Source organism: Oncorhynchus masou, chromosome 26, assembly GCF_036934945.1.
Source record: "Oncorhynchus masou masou isolate Uvic2021 chromosome 26, UVic_Omas_1.1, whole genome shotgun sequence".
Lineage (NCBI taxonomy): Eukaryota > Metazoa > Chordata > Actinopteri > Salmoniformes > Salmonidae > Oncorhynchus > Oncorhynchus masou.
Window position 1 is genome coordinate 10,362,243 of NC_088237.1, and position 15,714 is coordinate 10,377,956.

The 15,714-nt window shown below is 41.5% G+C and overlaps 1 protein-coding gene across 3 annotated transcripts in view; it reads left to right on the forward strand.

Moving 5' to 3' along the window:
• LOC135514771 (myoD family inhibitor domain-containing protein-like) overlaps positions 1-8,567 on the forward strand; it is a 29,069-nt gene extending 20,502 nt beyond the window's left edge. For all 3 annotated transcript variants that reach the window (XM_064938347.1, XM_064938348.1, XM_064938349.1), the window contains exon 5: positions 4,177-8,567. In XM_064938347.1, coding sequence (XP_064794419.1) covers positions 4,177-4,427 — 251 coding nt within the window. In that variant the 3' untranslated portion in view covers positions 4,428-8,567. The remainder of the gene's footprint in view (positions 1-4,176) is intronic.
• Positions 8,568-15,714: the final 7,147 nt, after the last annotated feature.

A 15,714-nucleotide genomic window follows, 5' to 3' on the forward strand; every position in this document is an offset into this window, starting at 1 on the left:
TCCTCCCTCTGCATGGGCTCATGTCTGTCCTCCGGTCTCCAGCCCCACTGTGGCTCCTCATTAACAGTGGCTCTGTCTGTCTGGGAGTCACACACACACACACACATCCTCTTTTTTTTTTATCTTGTAACAGCTGTCTGCTATCTGTTATCTGCTATCCATTATCTAACCTGCCTGCTGCTCCCTGCTTATCATCGCCTCGTCTCGGACTCCTCTCACTTTGTCTTTTACTTTGTCTTACAGAGGAAGAGGGAGTAGAAATAAGATTGGATGATAGGAAGTGTGATACAGTGAGTTCCAAAAGTATTGGGACAGTGACACATTTTCTTTTATGTTAGCTCTGCTCCAGCACTTTGGATTTGAAATTATACAATGACTGAGATAAAAGTGCAGACTACCAGCTTTAATTTCGGTGTATTTTCATCCATATCGGGTGACCCGTTTAGAAATTACAGCACTTCTTGTACATAGTCCCCCCATTTTAGTAGACCGAAGGTATTGGGACAAAATTAGTCAGTGTATTATTTGGTCCTATATTCATAGCTCAGAAAGATTACATCAAGCTTGTGACTCTTATAGACTTGTTGGATGCATTTGCTGTTTGTTTTGGTTGTGTTTTCAGATGATTTTGTGCCCAATAGAAATGAATGGTACATAATGTGTTGTCCTTCTGGAGTCACTTTGATTGCAAATACGAGTAGAATATGTTTCTAAACACACCTTCATTCATGTGGATGCTACCATGATTATGGGTAGTCCTGAATGACACCCTCAAATTAAAGCTTAACAGTCTGCACTTTAACCTCATAGTCATTGTATAATTTCAAATCCAAAGTGCTGGAGTACAGAGCCAAAACAAAGTACTTTTGGAGCTCACTGTGTGTTTTTTATATGGATTGGGGAATTTGAGATTGTCTTCACCAAGGTTACGCTATTTGAAATATGCAGCAGATTGGCGGTAGGGCTAAGACTAACAAGTGATAGAGTTCCCTATAAATATAAGGTATGATACAAGTTAAATATTCTCCAATGATGTATTCCACCGGTGTCATGTTTTCTTCCACGTCTTAATTGGCAAACTCAAATAGCAGCAACATTTCAATAAGTCTGTCTCATTACAGCTTTTGTGTTGCTTATTTTCCCGACTTGTGTTTTCTAAGTCAATATGTTCACACTCAAGTATTTATTTCCCGGCGGAAAACAGCAAGCTGTTGTGTTTTAATGTTTACATGGATTACCATAATCTGTTTGCCTGTGAAATGAGCTACCAAACAGCTCCTCTGGAAGAGGACCTAGCTCAGGGGATTCTACAACAGAGCATTCTTGGCACATGATCTCTAGCACTGAAATAAAGCTGTGATAAATTCTGTATTTCTTACTGACTGAGGAGTTGTTTACCGCTCGTCCTTTAGTCAGGCGGGGTCAGGGGTCGGTTGGGGCCTTTTTTGTGTTTAAATTGTATTTTTTTTGTCAATTATGATTTGAGCTCCTTAAGTCCCATTTAATACTTTTTAAGGGCTTTGTGGTGACTGATTTGGAATGCTTCCTTTGCTCTGTAGTCTGCTTGCTCTGTCGTCACACCTTGGTTTGTGTGTATATTCCCCATAGCCACAAGTTTGACCCTCATTCATGCGTTATGGACTTGCACTGTAAAGGCTACTGCATGGGGTGTGCCTCTCCTCTCAATCGCTCTCCCTCACCCTCCCTCTCTCCCTCCCTGTGCTTTTGGCAGGCAGCTAGGCAGTATCCTGGCCCTCCATCCAACAGTCTCTCTTCATTTGAATGTTTTCGTTTTGGCTCGATGGTGTGCACCCATTCCAGCTTGTTTTATGTCATGCTGCTCCTCTTTTTGATGTGAGCCTTTGGAGTTTTTTTCTTTCTCCAGATGTCTCAAACTATTTCCTCCTCTGCGCTCGCCACTGTTTTTGGCCCTCCAGAATCTGGGCATCTTCGCCGCGGCCTGACATTAAACATGAACGATCTCTCGCTGAGGCGGTGTCAATTTCCGCCGTATTTTTCTTTGTGGTAGGAGAGATGTCTGGCGTTCTTGTGTACATGACCCAGCCCCCTTCCTCGCCCCCTCCTGTAAGGTTTTCACTAATCGCTGCTGTTGAATCATACATCCAAGTGAATAGCTAACTAAGATGCCCTAACTGCTTGACGCGATGGCCAGTATTTAGATCATTTTGTATCAGAACCGTGTACTGTTCTGGTACTAGCTTACTTTATTGCAAGGCGTCTTTCAAGGTTTGAGAGGCTTTGAGGTTTCATCATTTGACATTGGCAAAGTTCTGCTCATTCCACTTTCTCCAGTAGTACACAAGCGCTTTCAGTTCTAGAAAACGGTGCACAATATGTATAGGCACAGTACCATGAATTCATGATTTTTCAGTAACTTAATGCCATCGTTTCAAATGCTGACAAATGATGCGTTTCTTCGAAAGTGTCTCCGTTATAGTTTGCCTATGATTTAGCTGCGTTCAAACATCTTTGGGAACACAATTGTATCGTACCATGTTGGCATTCTATCTGATACAGCGCCACTGGTCAAGCTTTGCGGCCTGCCTGTGTGAGGGAACAGGGGGAAAAAAACTAACTTTGATTGCTCAAACATGAGTATTCCTCAGCCCGTCCCATCCGCTCCTCTTTTCCTTCTCCTTCGTTCTCTTCCTCAAACCCAGTCAGAAAGGAGCCCTGTCTTTCTGACAGGCTGAGGATGGTCTGATGAAAGTTCTGAAAATGCACTCTGTTTGGACTGGCATTTTTCTGCATCCATATCCATATCTTGCAGCTCCAAAGCTCTGCTGGGCTGGCTCTGCTGGGCTGGCTCTGCTGGGCTGGCTCTGCTGGGCTGGCTCTGCTGGGCTGGCTCTGCTGGGCTGGCTCGGCTGAGAGAGCCTTCTCAGCTCCTTGCATGGTATAGAAAACAGCCCGACAGAGGAGATCTGTGACGTAGTACACAGGACTTAGTACAAAGCTGTTTATTCATTTTAACTAACATTGTTTAAAATGCTTGCATGTGCTTGGATTTTTTTTTTAATTCTACATGTTCTTTACTTATTGTTTTGTCTAAATATGTTGTCCGTCTATTTTTGTTTTGTTTTTACTGTGTACCACCTGATTTTCATGTAACGGCCGTTAGTGCATGAGATCACTTACATTCTGAACAAAAAACGGAATAATAAATGACATAAAATAAAACGACAGCTGTCTCATTGGTGAAGCAGAGAGGGCTTTCCATCCATTGGAAGACAACAGTGATTTGGCGTCGTGCTCCCCAGCCACGTAAAAGGTCGAAGAAGAGGTTGAATGTTAATCAGTGATGAGGAAAACGGCAGCATTGGCACAACAATTTGCCAGGGAGAAGAATTCGGACTTTGCTAATCAGCTTTACGTAATCATGTCTGCATTTGCATGATAATGCCCCAATTATTTAGAAAGCTGCTAATCAAAACTCAAAAGTGGAATTCAGTCCCTTTTGGAATTTTCCCTGATTCCAGTTGGCCCTCCTTCCTCCTCCCTGCTTAGTCTGCACCTTCTACTCAGTTTACACTCTCTCTTATGCACCTGAATGCACGTGCGCGCACACACGTTCACGCCCACATACACACACACACACGTTCACGCCCACATACACACACACACACACACACACACACACACACACACACACACACACACACACACACACACACACACAGGTTCACGCCCACACAATACACACACCTAGTCATGGACACAGTTTCATCCATAGAGACAATATTCTACTATTGACTATTCTACCGTTGTTCCATTTCATTCTGTGGTTTTGTCTGTTTTGCAAATTATTTTGTCAGTTAATAGTGATAGTCTGTTATCTTGCCCTATTTACTGTTAGGACATTATCATACTGTATGTGTCTGTGTAATTGGCCAGTCTGATTTGTGACTGTATAACTGCCTGGGCCCTGCTCAAGGCTTCTGATTACAAAAGACCCAGGGATTAACTCGCTCTGTTCCAGGCAGGGGTTTTAATCACATTTTTCCCACTGGCTTTTAATAGGCTTTAGTTCTTGTTTTCTGTTTTGTTTTCTTTGTATTTGATCATGTTTTCTGTGTTTTTTTTATTTCATGCATCCTTCATCCTATTTCATCATCCTCCACCCGTCTCTATGGACATGGTGTGTGTTGGACCCAGACTGCTGTGTCCACTGCATCCTGGCCTGTCTGTTCTGTGAGTTCCTGACCCTGTGCAACATGGTGGTGGCCCAGGCTAGCTGTGGCACCTGCACCTCGGAGGTCTGCTGCTGCTGCTGCGCTGAGGACATGGGAGACGACTGCAACTGCCCCTGCGACGACATGGACTGTGGTATCATGGACGCCTGCTGCGAGTCCTCCGACTGCCTGGAGATCTGCATGGAGTGCTGCGGCATCTGCTTCCCCACATAGGAAGGGCCATGATGGGATTGGGAATGATGGCCGTAGTTCTACTGTTACCTGTACTGTACACTCCAGCAGAGGGAGGGAGAGAGGGAAAGTGTGTGTTGGTTAATGGGGGGGGGTGTGTGAGTTAGCATATGTGCGTGTGTACAAGTGCGTGCCTTCGATATAAGCCTACACAGAGAGATCTGTTCATCTACACTGGGCCTCTCTGCCAACATGGCCAAGCAGGGGCCAAAAATAGTTTAGAAATGCTTTTGTTACATACCACAAGTATAAACATGTTGTTTTAATTAACCAAAGTGTGTTTACTGTTGACAAATATGTTAATCAGCTATTTAAACAGTATTACTTTAGATGCCTTATTGGATAGGAAGATCTCTATCATTTCAGGAATCCTATCCGGCTGACATATTTGCCTTTAAAAGTGTTCTTCTTTTTCTCGACCAAACTGTCAATTCCTGACGCAAAATCAAAGGAATATATATTTTACTTTGATATTTAGCAGCTTTTAGTGTGTTTAGTAGAGGTTGACCGATTATGATTTTTCAATACCGATTCCGGTTATTGGAGGACCAAAAAAAGCCGATACCTATTAATCGGCCAATTTTTATTTATTTGTAATAATGACAATTACAACAATACTGAATGAACACTTATTTTAACTTAATATAATACATCAATATAATCAATTTAGCCTCAAATAAATGAAACATGTTCAATTTGGTTTAAATAATGCAAAAACAAAGTGTTGGAGAAGAAAGTAAAAGTGCAATATGTGCCATGTAAGAAAGCTAACGTTTAAGTTCCTTGCTCAGAACATGAGAACATAGGAAAGCTGGTGGTTCCTTTTAACATGAGTCTTCAATATTCTCAGTTAAGTTTTAGGTTGTAGTTATCATAGGAGTTATAGGACTATTTCTCTCTATACGATTTGTATTTCATATACCTTTGACTAATGGATATTTTTATAGGCACTTTAGTATTGCCAGTGTAACAGTATAGCTTCCCTCCCTCTCCTCGCTCCTACCTGGGCTCGAACCAGGAACACATCGACAACAGCCATCCTCGAAGCAGTGTTACCCATGCAGGGCAAGGGGAACAACTACTCCAAGTCTCAGAGCGAGTGACGTTTGATACGCTATTTGCGCACACCCCACTAACTAGCTAGCCATTTCACATCGGTTACACCAGCCTAATCTCAGGAGTTGATAGGCTTGAAGTCATAAACAGCACAGTGCTTGAAGCACAGTAAAGAGCTGCTGGCAAAACGCACCAAAGTGCTGTTTGAATGAATGCTTACGAGCCTGCTGGTGTCTACCACCGCTCAGTCAGACTGCTCTATCAAATCATAGACTTAATTATAACATAATAACACACAGAAATACGAGCCTTAGGTCATTAATATGGTCGAATCTGGAAACTATTTCGAAAACAAAACGTTTATTCTTTCAGTGAAATACGGAACCGTTCTGTATTTTATCAAACGGGTGGCATCCCTAAGTCTAAATATTGCTGTTACATTGCACAACCTTCAATGTTATGTCATAATTACGTAAGATTCTGGCAAATTAGTTTGCAATGAACCAGGCGGCCCAAACTGTTGCATATACCCTAAGTGACACAATTTCACCTGGTTAATATTGCCTGCTAACCTGGATTTCTTTTAGCTAAATATGCAGGTTTAAAAATATATACTTCTGTGTATTGATTTTAAGAAAGGCATTGATGTTTATGGTTAGGTACACGTTGGAGCAATGACAGTCCTTTTTCGCGAATGCGCACCGCATCGATTATATGCAACGCAGGACACGCTAGATAAACTAGTAATATCATCAACCATGTGTAGTTATAACTAGTGATTATGATTGATTGTTTCTTATAAGATAAGTTTAATGTTAGCTAGCAACTTACCTTGGCTTCCTACTGCATTCGCATAACAGGCCAGGCTCCTCATGAGGCAGTCGTTGGACTAGTTAACTGTAAGGTTGCAAGATTGAATCCCTGAGCTGACAAGGTAAAAATCTGTCTTTCTGCCCCTGAACAAGGCAGTTAACCCACTGTTCCTCGGCCGTCATTGAAAATAAGAATGTGTTCTTAACTGACTTGCCTAGTTAAATAAAGGTGTAAAAAATACTAATAAATCGGCAAAATCTTTTGTCCAAAAATACAGATTTCCGATTGTTATGAAAACTTGAAATCGGCCCCAATTAATCGGCCATTCCGATTAATCGGTCGACCTCTAGTGTTTAGTCAGTACTGTATGACACTGTAATAATGTTGATGTTTCTGGGATGTGTTTTTCTTACTCATATTAATACACCTTCATGACACACATTCATGAACAATATGCATCAACCGATCAGAACAGCCGTAGTTCTAGTCCATATCTACTGTAGTTTGCAAAACCTATACGTATTAAAAAGCTTCATGCAAAGAAAGTTTGAAGATCAGCACTAAATCCGGTAGATTAATGTATACCTTTTCTGTTAACAATGTATTTAATCACTTTTTGTTCTGTGCCCTTTAAATGATGTAAATGTACATGCTTTGTAGGACACATTTTAGTTGTCTTTCGGGTTCAAGTGTGCTTGAGTTACTTACTTAACTGTGCAAATGAAGCTCCATTACGTATAACCAATGCTAATCTCAGAAACCTAGAACTAAAATCTCCATCGCTTGTTAGTTGTCCCATCCCAGTGTCTTTTGACAGATGTTACGATACCATTTATGCTATGTAGTCTAATAGCAAAATATTTACCTCCTGTGTCAACAAATCTCTTCGAGAAGGAGTGATGGATCACAGGCAGGGTTAACATTGAGTTAAAGGACATCTGGGTTGTCAGGCTTTGGAGTATGCTGCCATTGCTGTTATTAGATCAGAGGAGATTTTGATTTAGGCCTACTGTCAGCAGCTCACTCCAGATATGAGTAGTATTAATCTTGTCAGATTGTTCCTGATTGTTGGCCTGATATAACTAATGATTTAATTAACATTTGAGTTATGCTGTAGCGTGTGCCCTTACGCAATGTTAAAGCCATATCACTGGAAATAATGGTTTTAGTCTATCCTGAAGACTCTCACCATGGTTTTCACCTGTCGATCTTTCAAGACGGGAATATACTGGATATACATTGGAAATACTGGCTACCTGGAATATACAAGGGCTAAGAAATTTGTCCGACTGATGAATTGCACAACATTTTCATATTGTAGGAAACAATGTTTTTACATTGACAACGACCAATCATTTGCTCCGTCTTACACTCCACTGATTACATACTGTACGGTACAACGGTTACTTCTGTGATGTTATTTTGGCATGTATTTGGGATACTGCCTCCAGTATTACCACTTCAACTGCACTCTTTAGAAACAGAAAGTGATAAGGAATTATGACATGGCTGACCCTGTTTGCCATAAGCGGCTTTTGGATTACAAGTGAATGACTCGCAACACAATAAGGAAATATTCTTGACTGTCAGTCGGAGGAGAAGAGAATCCTAAACTAGTGCGCAACATTGCAATATTTCTTTTCCCCCAGCAGATTTTTTTCCTCTTCTTAATTCTGTGTATCAAGTTGAGTTTGTGGTGAATCATTTCCCTCGGCCTCGAAGAAAAGATTTGCTTTGATCTTGTTTTAGTGATACTTAACACGGGGACTCATTAGTGTGTAGCTATTCTAAATGGTAATGTTCCTCCTCTTCACACCATCAAAAGATAATGTGCTGTCAAATCTTAGGCTTCTCTAATGGTGGATTGTTATTATGGTGAAAGGAGTCGGAAGGACACCTCCGTAGCCGATCGCGTTCCGTCGCACTCTGTATGAAACGAAGCCACAGACCTCTTAACGTTCGTATGACAAACTAACCACAGTCTTTCTCTGGATATGCAGGCCTAATAACAGGAACAACACTATAGATAATGTGAAGACATAGTATTTACATGTATTTATCTTTTTTTTTTCAAACTAATATGTTTTTATATTCTGTCCATGAGTTGATGTGTATGTGATATACTGTACCGTCTTCACCGTTTCTATCTTCTACAAGACCTCTTTTCACTGCATTTAGCATACAACACACTTTGTAGGCTGTTATACATGAATTCAGAATCATGTCTGAAATAATAAAACAGTTAAAAAATAAGTATGAATGTTGTAAATGTACTTTTATTACTTGTCTTCAGAGTTGCTATGAGCCATTGTGTAAAACTTTCCTGGCATGGAAGCAGATCTGTTGGCACTTTAGCCAACTGTTTTGTCACTCTTGTCATGCCGTACCTAGCATTGGCATGAGATTAACAGGGTGAACACATGGCTAAAGTACAGTACATTTTGGAAGGTATTCAGACACCTTCACTTTTTTTCACTTTTTGTTACATTACAGCCTTATTCTAAAATGGATAATATGTTTTTCCTCATCAATCTACACACAATAAGACAAAGCAAAAACATTGTTTTTTTTTTTTTACAAATATAACTTTTTTTTTTTTTTTAAACGATACGTTATCTATTATAAGACTCAATTGAGCTCAGGTGCATCCTGTTTTCATTTATCATCCTTGATATTTCTACAACACCAATGGTCAATTCAATTGGTTGGACATGATTTGGAAGGGCACACACCGGTCTATATACGGTCCCACAGTTGACAGTGCATATCAGAGCAAAAACCAAGCCACAAGGTCGAAGGGATTGTCCGTAGAGCTCTGAGACAGGATTGTGTCGAGGCACAGATCTGGGGAAGCGTACCAAAAAATGTCTGCAGCATTGAAGGTCCCCAAGTCTATGTTGGCCTCCATTATTAAATAGAAGAAGTTTGGAACCACCAAGACTCTTTCTAGAGCTGACCGCCTGGCCAAACTGAGCAATCGGGGGAGAAGGCCCTTGGTCAGTGAGGTGACCAAGATCCCGATGGTCACTGACAGAGCTCCAGAGTTCCTCTGTGCAGATGGGTGAATCTTCCAGAAGAACAACCATATCTGCAACACTCCACCAGTTAGGTAATCATGGTATAGTAGCCGGAAGGAAGCCTCAATAAAAGACACATGACAGCCTACATGGAGTTTGCCAAAAGGCACCTAAAATACTCTCGGACCATGAGAAACAAGGTTCTCTGGTTTGATGAAACTAAGATTGAACTCTTTGGCCTGAATGCCAAGCATCACATCTGGGGGGAACCTGGCACCATCCCTACTGTGAAGCATGGTGGTAGCATCATCATGCTATGGCGATGGTTAGACGCTACCCATCCAACCTGACAGAGCTTGAGAGGATCTGCAGAGAAGAATGGGAAAATCCCAAAATACAGGTGTACCAAGGTTGTAGCGTCATACCCAAGAAGTCTCGAGGCTGTAATCGCTGCCAAATGTGCTTCAACAAAGTACTGAGTAAAGGGTCTGAATACTTATGCAAATATGATTTAAAATTTTGTCCTTAAAGCAAAAGTTTTTTTGTTTGTTTTTGTTGTCAGTATTGTGTGTAGATTAAGGAAAAAATACAGCGTTATTCTAAAAATTGATTAAATTGTAACAATGTGGAAAAAGTCAAGGGGTCTGAATACTTTCGAATGCACTGTATGTCATATGTACTGTACATCCTTTATTGGTTGGCAGCAGTCAATGTGTGGTGGTCTCCAAGTCAGGTCTGTGTGCTTTCTACTTTGACCAACTCTATTAGTTGGTGCTCTGTAATTATACTGTCTGCTTTCCAAAATACTTATGAATTGGCAGTTAGTTACAATATTATGCAATTTATAGTATTATAGTATATATTTTTTTAATCCAACTATAACATCAAATGACACCGGTGTGTCATGTGGGAGGTCAGTAGTATGACTACGGCACTGACCAGAGACCCTATGATACTCTGTTGCACTCGTGTCCTTTTTCATCTTTCCCACTATTCATCACTGAGACAATAGGTAGTCTGTAGTACGGCTCAGTGTGGCTCCCCTCTGCTCTACTCTCTATTAGAAAGCCTCTCACATAGACGCAGCGGAGGAACACGGAAACACGGCCACCAACACTCGGCGAGGTTAGCAGGGACCATGGAGACCACGGGGCCCCCTGCCGGGTAGAGCACAGCACTGACCTTTGACTGACACAACCTCCTGTTAACCTCTCAATTAACCCCCGCGCCTAGCCCACCTGGCAATTGTGTGATGGCAGGCGAACTCGCTGAAAGCTAACAGAGACAGGGAGGATCATTCCCTTTTGTAATTTTCTGCCCGGATACACACTGCCCACGAAATTACCATCTTATTTCACTAATGCATTGTAAAATATCATCCCCAGCACCCGAAACGCCTTTCCTTACTCTTTTTATCACATAGGAGTTCGTCCTTTTTTTTCTCCTTCTCTTTTTTTTGAGAGGAAAATATGTGAAAACCCCAGGTGTATAAGTGTGCGATGACCTTTTCACAAAGTCACCCACCTTTCCCGTCCTTTTAATCAGTCCCCCTCTGTTCCTGGATGTGCGAGTGCCTGTAATGTCACAATTAAGACGAATCCATTGTTTCTGTTTTCAGTCTTAAAAGTTGGCGCTTCTTGGACCTGGGGTCATCGCTCTTACAATATTAAATAAGTCAGAGTGCCTTGCCACCCCTCTTTCTCTTCCTCGCTCTCTCGTGCGCACGCTCTTTCTCTCTCACTTCCTTCCTCTCCTTTCTGGGTGGGATGGAATTGTCACTTAGAAAATGAATGTCTGCTGCCCTTAGCCATGAGAACAAATTTAATCTGTCCCCTTTTATTGCATAAAGGGATGGGGGTTTAAAGGGACGGGGTTTTAATGGTGTTTTTAGTTGCCTCAGTTTCACATTAGAGGTGGACTTCATTCACATGTTGATAAGATTAACCACACCGGTAATTATATCGAGTACAAGTCATTTGATAGGAAACGAGGATGGGTGCATTACATGGCAATTTGCCGGAGAGGACCGTCTTCCAAATGGCTCCAGCTATAGTACTCTTATGTTTAGCATTACAGTGGGATTTGTCTGTTTTTGTGTGCTTTTGTACTGCTGTCCTTTTTAGCCTGTGCAAATTTAAACCTCTTTACCTGGTAATTAGAACAGAGACGCAGCATGTTTGGTAATAAGGCACATCTCATGTACCATTTCACTTATGAAGCTGGGGTATTTATTTTATTCTCTGCCATGGCTAGGAACACCATGCAAGCCCGGTGTTGCACCTGCTCCGAACATCACATGTAATGATGCATAATGCAAGCAACATCCTTTCTTCTCAGAGCCCCGTGTCAAAGTTTGAAGGACTCCTGCTATTTAGGCTTGTAGCGCGGTAGAAAATAAAATGAGACAGATCTTTTCGGAGGGGGTAAGCAAGAAAGAGGGGCGGAAAAAAGAACGGAGTTCAATTCATGTCACTCTCAATTAATCTCCTCAGGTAGTGGCCCCATTAGGGTTCACACAGGCGGGCCCGGTTTACTATGCAAATAGGGTCATTACCTGGAGAAGTTAATTGACTCTGACACAGGGCCAGAATGGTGGTGAAATCACGTGATGTTTATTTGCTTGTTTTGAAAATGCTTGAGAATGTGGCTAGAGTCTGCACACATGAAAATTATATTGATGAATTAAGATGAAAAGATAGTGGAAGTCACATAAAAGGGATTTTTGAGAGAAAGTTTGACGATTTTTATTTTTTTTTAATAATTTTGATGGATGATTATTTATAGAAATGTCTAGATATCTGAGCCTTTATAGATGTATTTTTAACATGCTGATTTGATGTATGTGCATTTAATGATGTATGAACACTTTTATATTTAACATGAAATATTCCTCCATCACCTCACATAGGATATCACTGTCATACAAACAAATGTATTATCTTGTACAAAAATAAAAAATGTGCAGTTTTTCTAAATCATAGTTACCTACAAAACAGACATCCAGGAATTAAATGTAAATGGTTAGATTTGTATTATTTTTTTAAATTTTGCGCAGCAACGTGTCATTCTACTCATACCCTAAATATTTAAAGACCCCCTTCACTAAAGCTTTGCTGATGTACGAGGGCATCTCACTGTGCTTAATCTCTCTGTTACCTGGAGGCGCTGCTGACAACATGTAAAGAAAGCAAGAGCCAGGCGCTTATAAAGATCACGAGCTGAGCCCAAAACCTGCCAGATGAATGGGGCGCAGAGGTTCCAAGTTTCTGCCACTTGACTCTATGAAGTGGGGACTGACAACACCTGCCTGAGAGAATGAAAGGAAGAAATGAAGGAAAGAAAGAAGGCAAGGAGGGATGGAAGGAAATAGGGTAGACACATTGAGATGTTTTCAAATCATTTCCGCTCGATTGCACAAAGTGCACCCCCACCCGTTACAGCCTTCTAGCCCCCCACCCCACCCTCTGGGTTGTATCTGTAAGTAAGCGTGCATGTAAATGGACCATTTGTGTCAAGGCCTGTCAGCTTGTTTCCTTTGTTTGGGTGGGGGGGGGGGTAGTTTAAGACTGGTGGGCTGCGGGCTCAGGCCTCTGCACTGCAAGTGAGACATCAGACTAAAGTTGTGCACTTTCAACTTTTTTTTTCCTTCCAAAGGCAATGGACCGTGGGAGAGGCAAATTGAGAAGGACGTGTGGAACAGAAATGCCTGTTTGTTTGCTTGTGCACGGTCCTTGAACTATAAATTAGATGTCACCATTGTTACCCGTCATTTACTGATGTGGATGTGTTGTATTTTCTCCCCGGGTCGCTGGTTTGATTGTTTGATCTTAACATCACTTAAATGAACGGCTCCATGGCCTCCAGTCATCTCGTTAGGATTGACAGTTTGTTTGGAATGCTGAGTGCTTGCTTCATTATACTCAGGGTATTTACAACCAGGTAATGCTGCCATGCTTGTCAAAGGTATGTAACTAACTAATGCAAACAATAATATCAGATATGTACAGTGAGGTATCCCTCAGGGCAGTTGCCTTGGGCCGTTACTCTTCTCTATTTTTACAAATTACTAATGTAAAACATAAATTAAGCGCAGTCTCAAATAGCCACCTGTCCCTTTCTAATAGCCCGGTATTGGCCCACATTTAAGCTAATAAATGCCTGTTTCAAATAAACGCTGGGTTTAAATGAATTGTTTATGATGTTACCATGAATTGGTTGAGGTTTGTTAGATTTGTTACATTAAATAATTCAGTAATGACAGCAAAAATCTGTTTTTATCACCAGTGAGAAACTGCTAGTTATTGGCTGCTAACAGCTGAGAACTGCCAGCTAATTGGCAAGCATAAAAAGTCAACTACTTACAGTCCCCTAGAAATCGTCTGATCACCCTCTAGTGGCGAAAGTAAGAACTGTTAAATGCACAGTCAGTCGTCAGGTCAGCAGCATACCACCCTACATCCCACTGCTGGCTTCCCTTTGAAGCTAAGCAGGGTTGGTCCTGGTCGGTACCTGGATGGGAGACCAGATGCTGCCGGAAGTGGAGTTGGCAGGCCAGTAGGAGGCACTCTGTCCTGGGGTATTGGGATATTATTATTATTGACAATGTGATTAGGGACAATGTGATTAGGGACATTGTCCTGTGTAAGGTGTAATCTTTCGGATGGAATGTTAAGCGGGTGTCTCATGGCGCTTAACGTAAGTGTAGGGGTTGTTACCCCCAGTGTGCTTGCTTAGTTCCCAATTTGGACCTTGTACCATAATGGCCACATAAGCTTCCAATTGGCTCAATAATCCCCCCCCCCCCACGCTGTAACTATTCACCAGGTCGTTGCAGTGAATGCGAATGTGTTCTCAGTCCAATTTACCTGGTTAAATAAATTTTAATGTTGGAATTAAACAATGAACTATGCAAATGAGCCAAAGCTTTGTGCATTAAGGAAATAGAAGCCTGGCTCTAAATGCCTGTTGTGTTCAGTGATTTAAGGAAATAAACACCTGGGCTATTAATTAATGTGCTGATTGCACACTCTACACATCAGCACCTACAGCCAGTGAAGTCATTGAGACTCTTAGCAAGGAGTTACAGTCAGTGTCAGAATGGGTAATTAAGAATAAACTGTTCTGAAACATAAAGCATTGTATTTGGTTCAAAACATTCTCTTAGACCTAAACCTTAACTGGGGTTGTACGTAAAGAGTTACCATTGAACATGTTGAAGAAGCTGTACTTCTGAACTTTTTTGCAAACTTGTAAATAAATAACCTTTGGTAAACTCCAAGCTGGCTGTCATGTGCCTTTTTACTGAGGAGTGGCTTCCGTCTGGCCACTACCATAAAGGCCTGATTTGTGGAGTGCTACAGAGATGGTTGTCCTTCTGGATGGTTCTCCCATCTCCACAGAGGAACTTGTGAGCTCTGTCAGAGTGACCATCGGGTTCTTGGTCACCTCCCTGACCAAGGCCCTTCTCCCCCGATTGCTCAGTTTGGCCAGCGGCCAGCTCTAGGAATAGTCTTGGTGGTTCCAATCTTATTCCGTTTAAGAATGGATGGAGGCCACTGTGTTCTTGGGGAGCTTCAATGCAGAAGAAATGTTTGGGTACCCTTCCCCAGATCTGTGCCGCCTCATGGCTTGGTGTTTGCTCTCAAATGCACTGTCAACTGTGGGATATTTTATATAGAAACGTGTGTACCTTTCCAAATCATGTCCAATCAATTGAATTTACCACAGCTGGATTCCAATCAAGTTCTAGAAACATCTCAAGGATGATAAATGTAAACAGGATGCATCTGAGCTCAATTTCGAGTCTCATAGCAAAGGGTCTGAATACTTATGTCAATAAGGTATTTCTGATTTTGCTTTGTCATTATGGGGTATTGTGTGTAGATTGCGGTGGATTTTTATTTATTTAATCTAAGAATAAGGCTGTAACATAAAACAATGTGGAGAGTCAAGGGGCCTGAATACTTTCCGAAGGCACTGTATTGTAAGGGATTTCCTCTGGTGAAGGAGAAGCGGACCAAAATGCAGCGATGGTGGTTATTCATGTTCTTTAATAAAGGAACTAGACATGAAATAACTAACAAAACAAGAAAATGTGAAAACCTAAACAGTCCTATCTGGTGCAGACACAGAGAAAGGAACAATCACCCACAAACACACAGTGAAACCCAGGCTATCTAAATATGGTTCCCAATCAGAGACCATGACTAACACCTGCCTCCGATTGAGAACCATATCAGGCGAGACATAGAAATAGACAAACAAGACATCCAACATAGAATGCCCACTCAGATCACACCCTGACCAACCAAAACATAGAAACATACAAAGCAAACTATGGTCAGGGTGTGACATGTATACCACCTTTCCAACAAGTCAGTTCG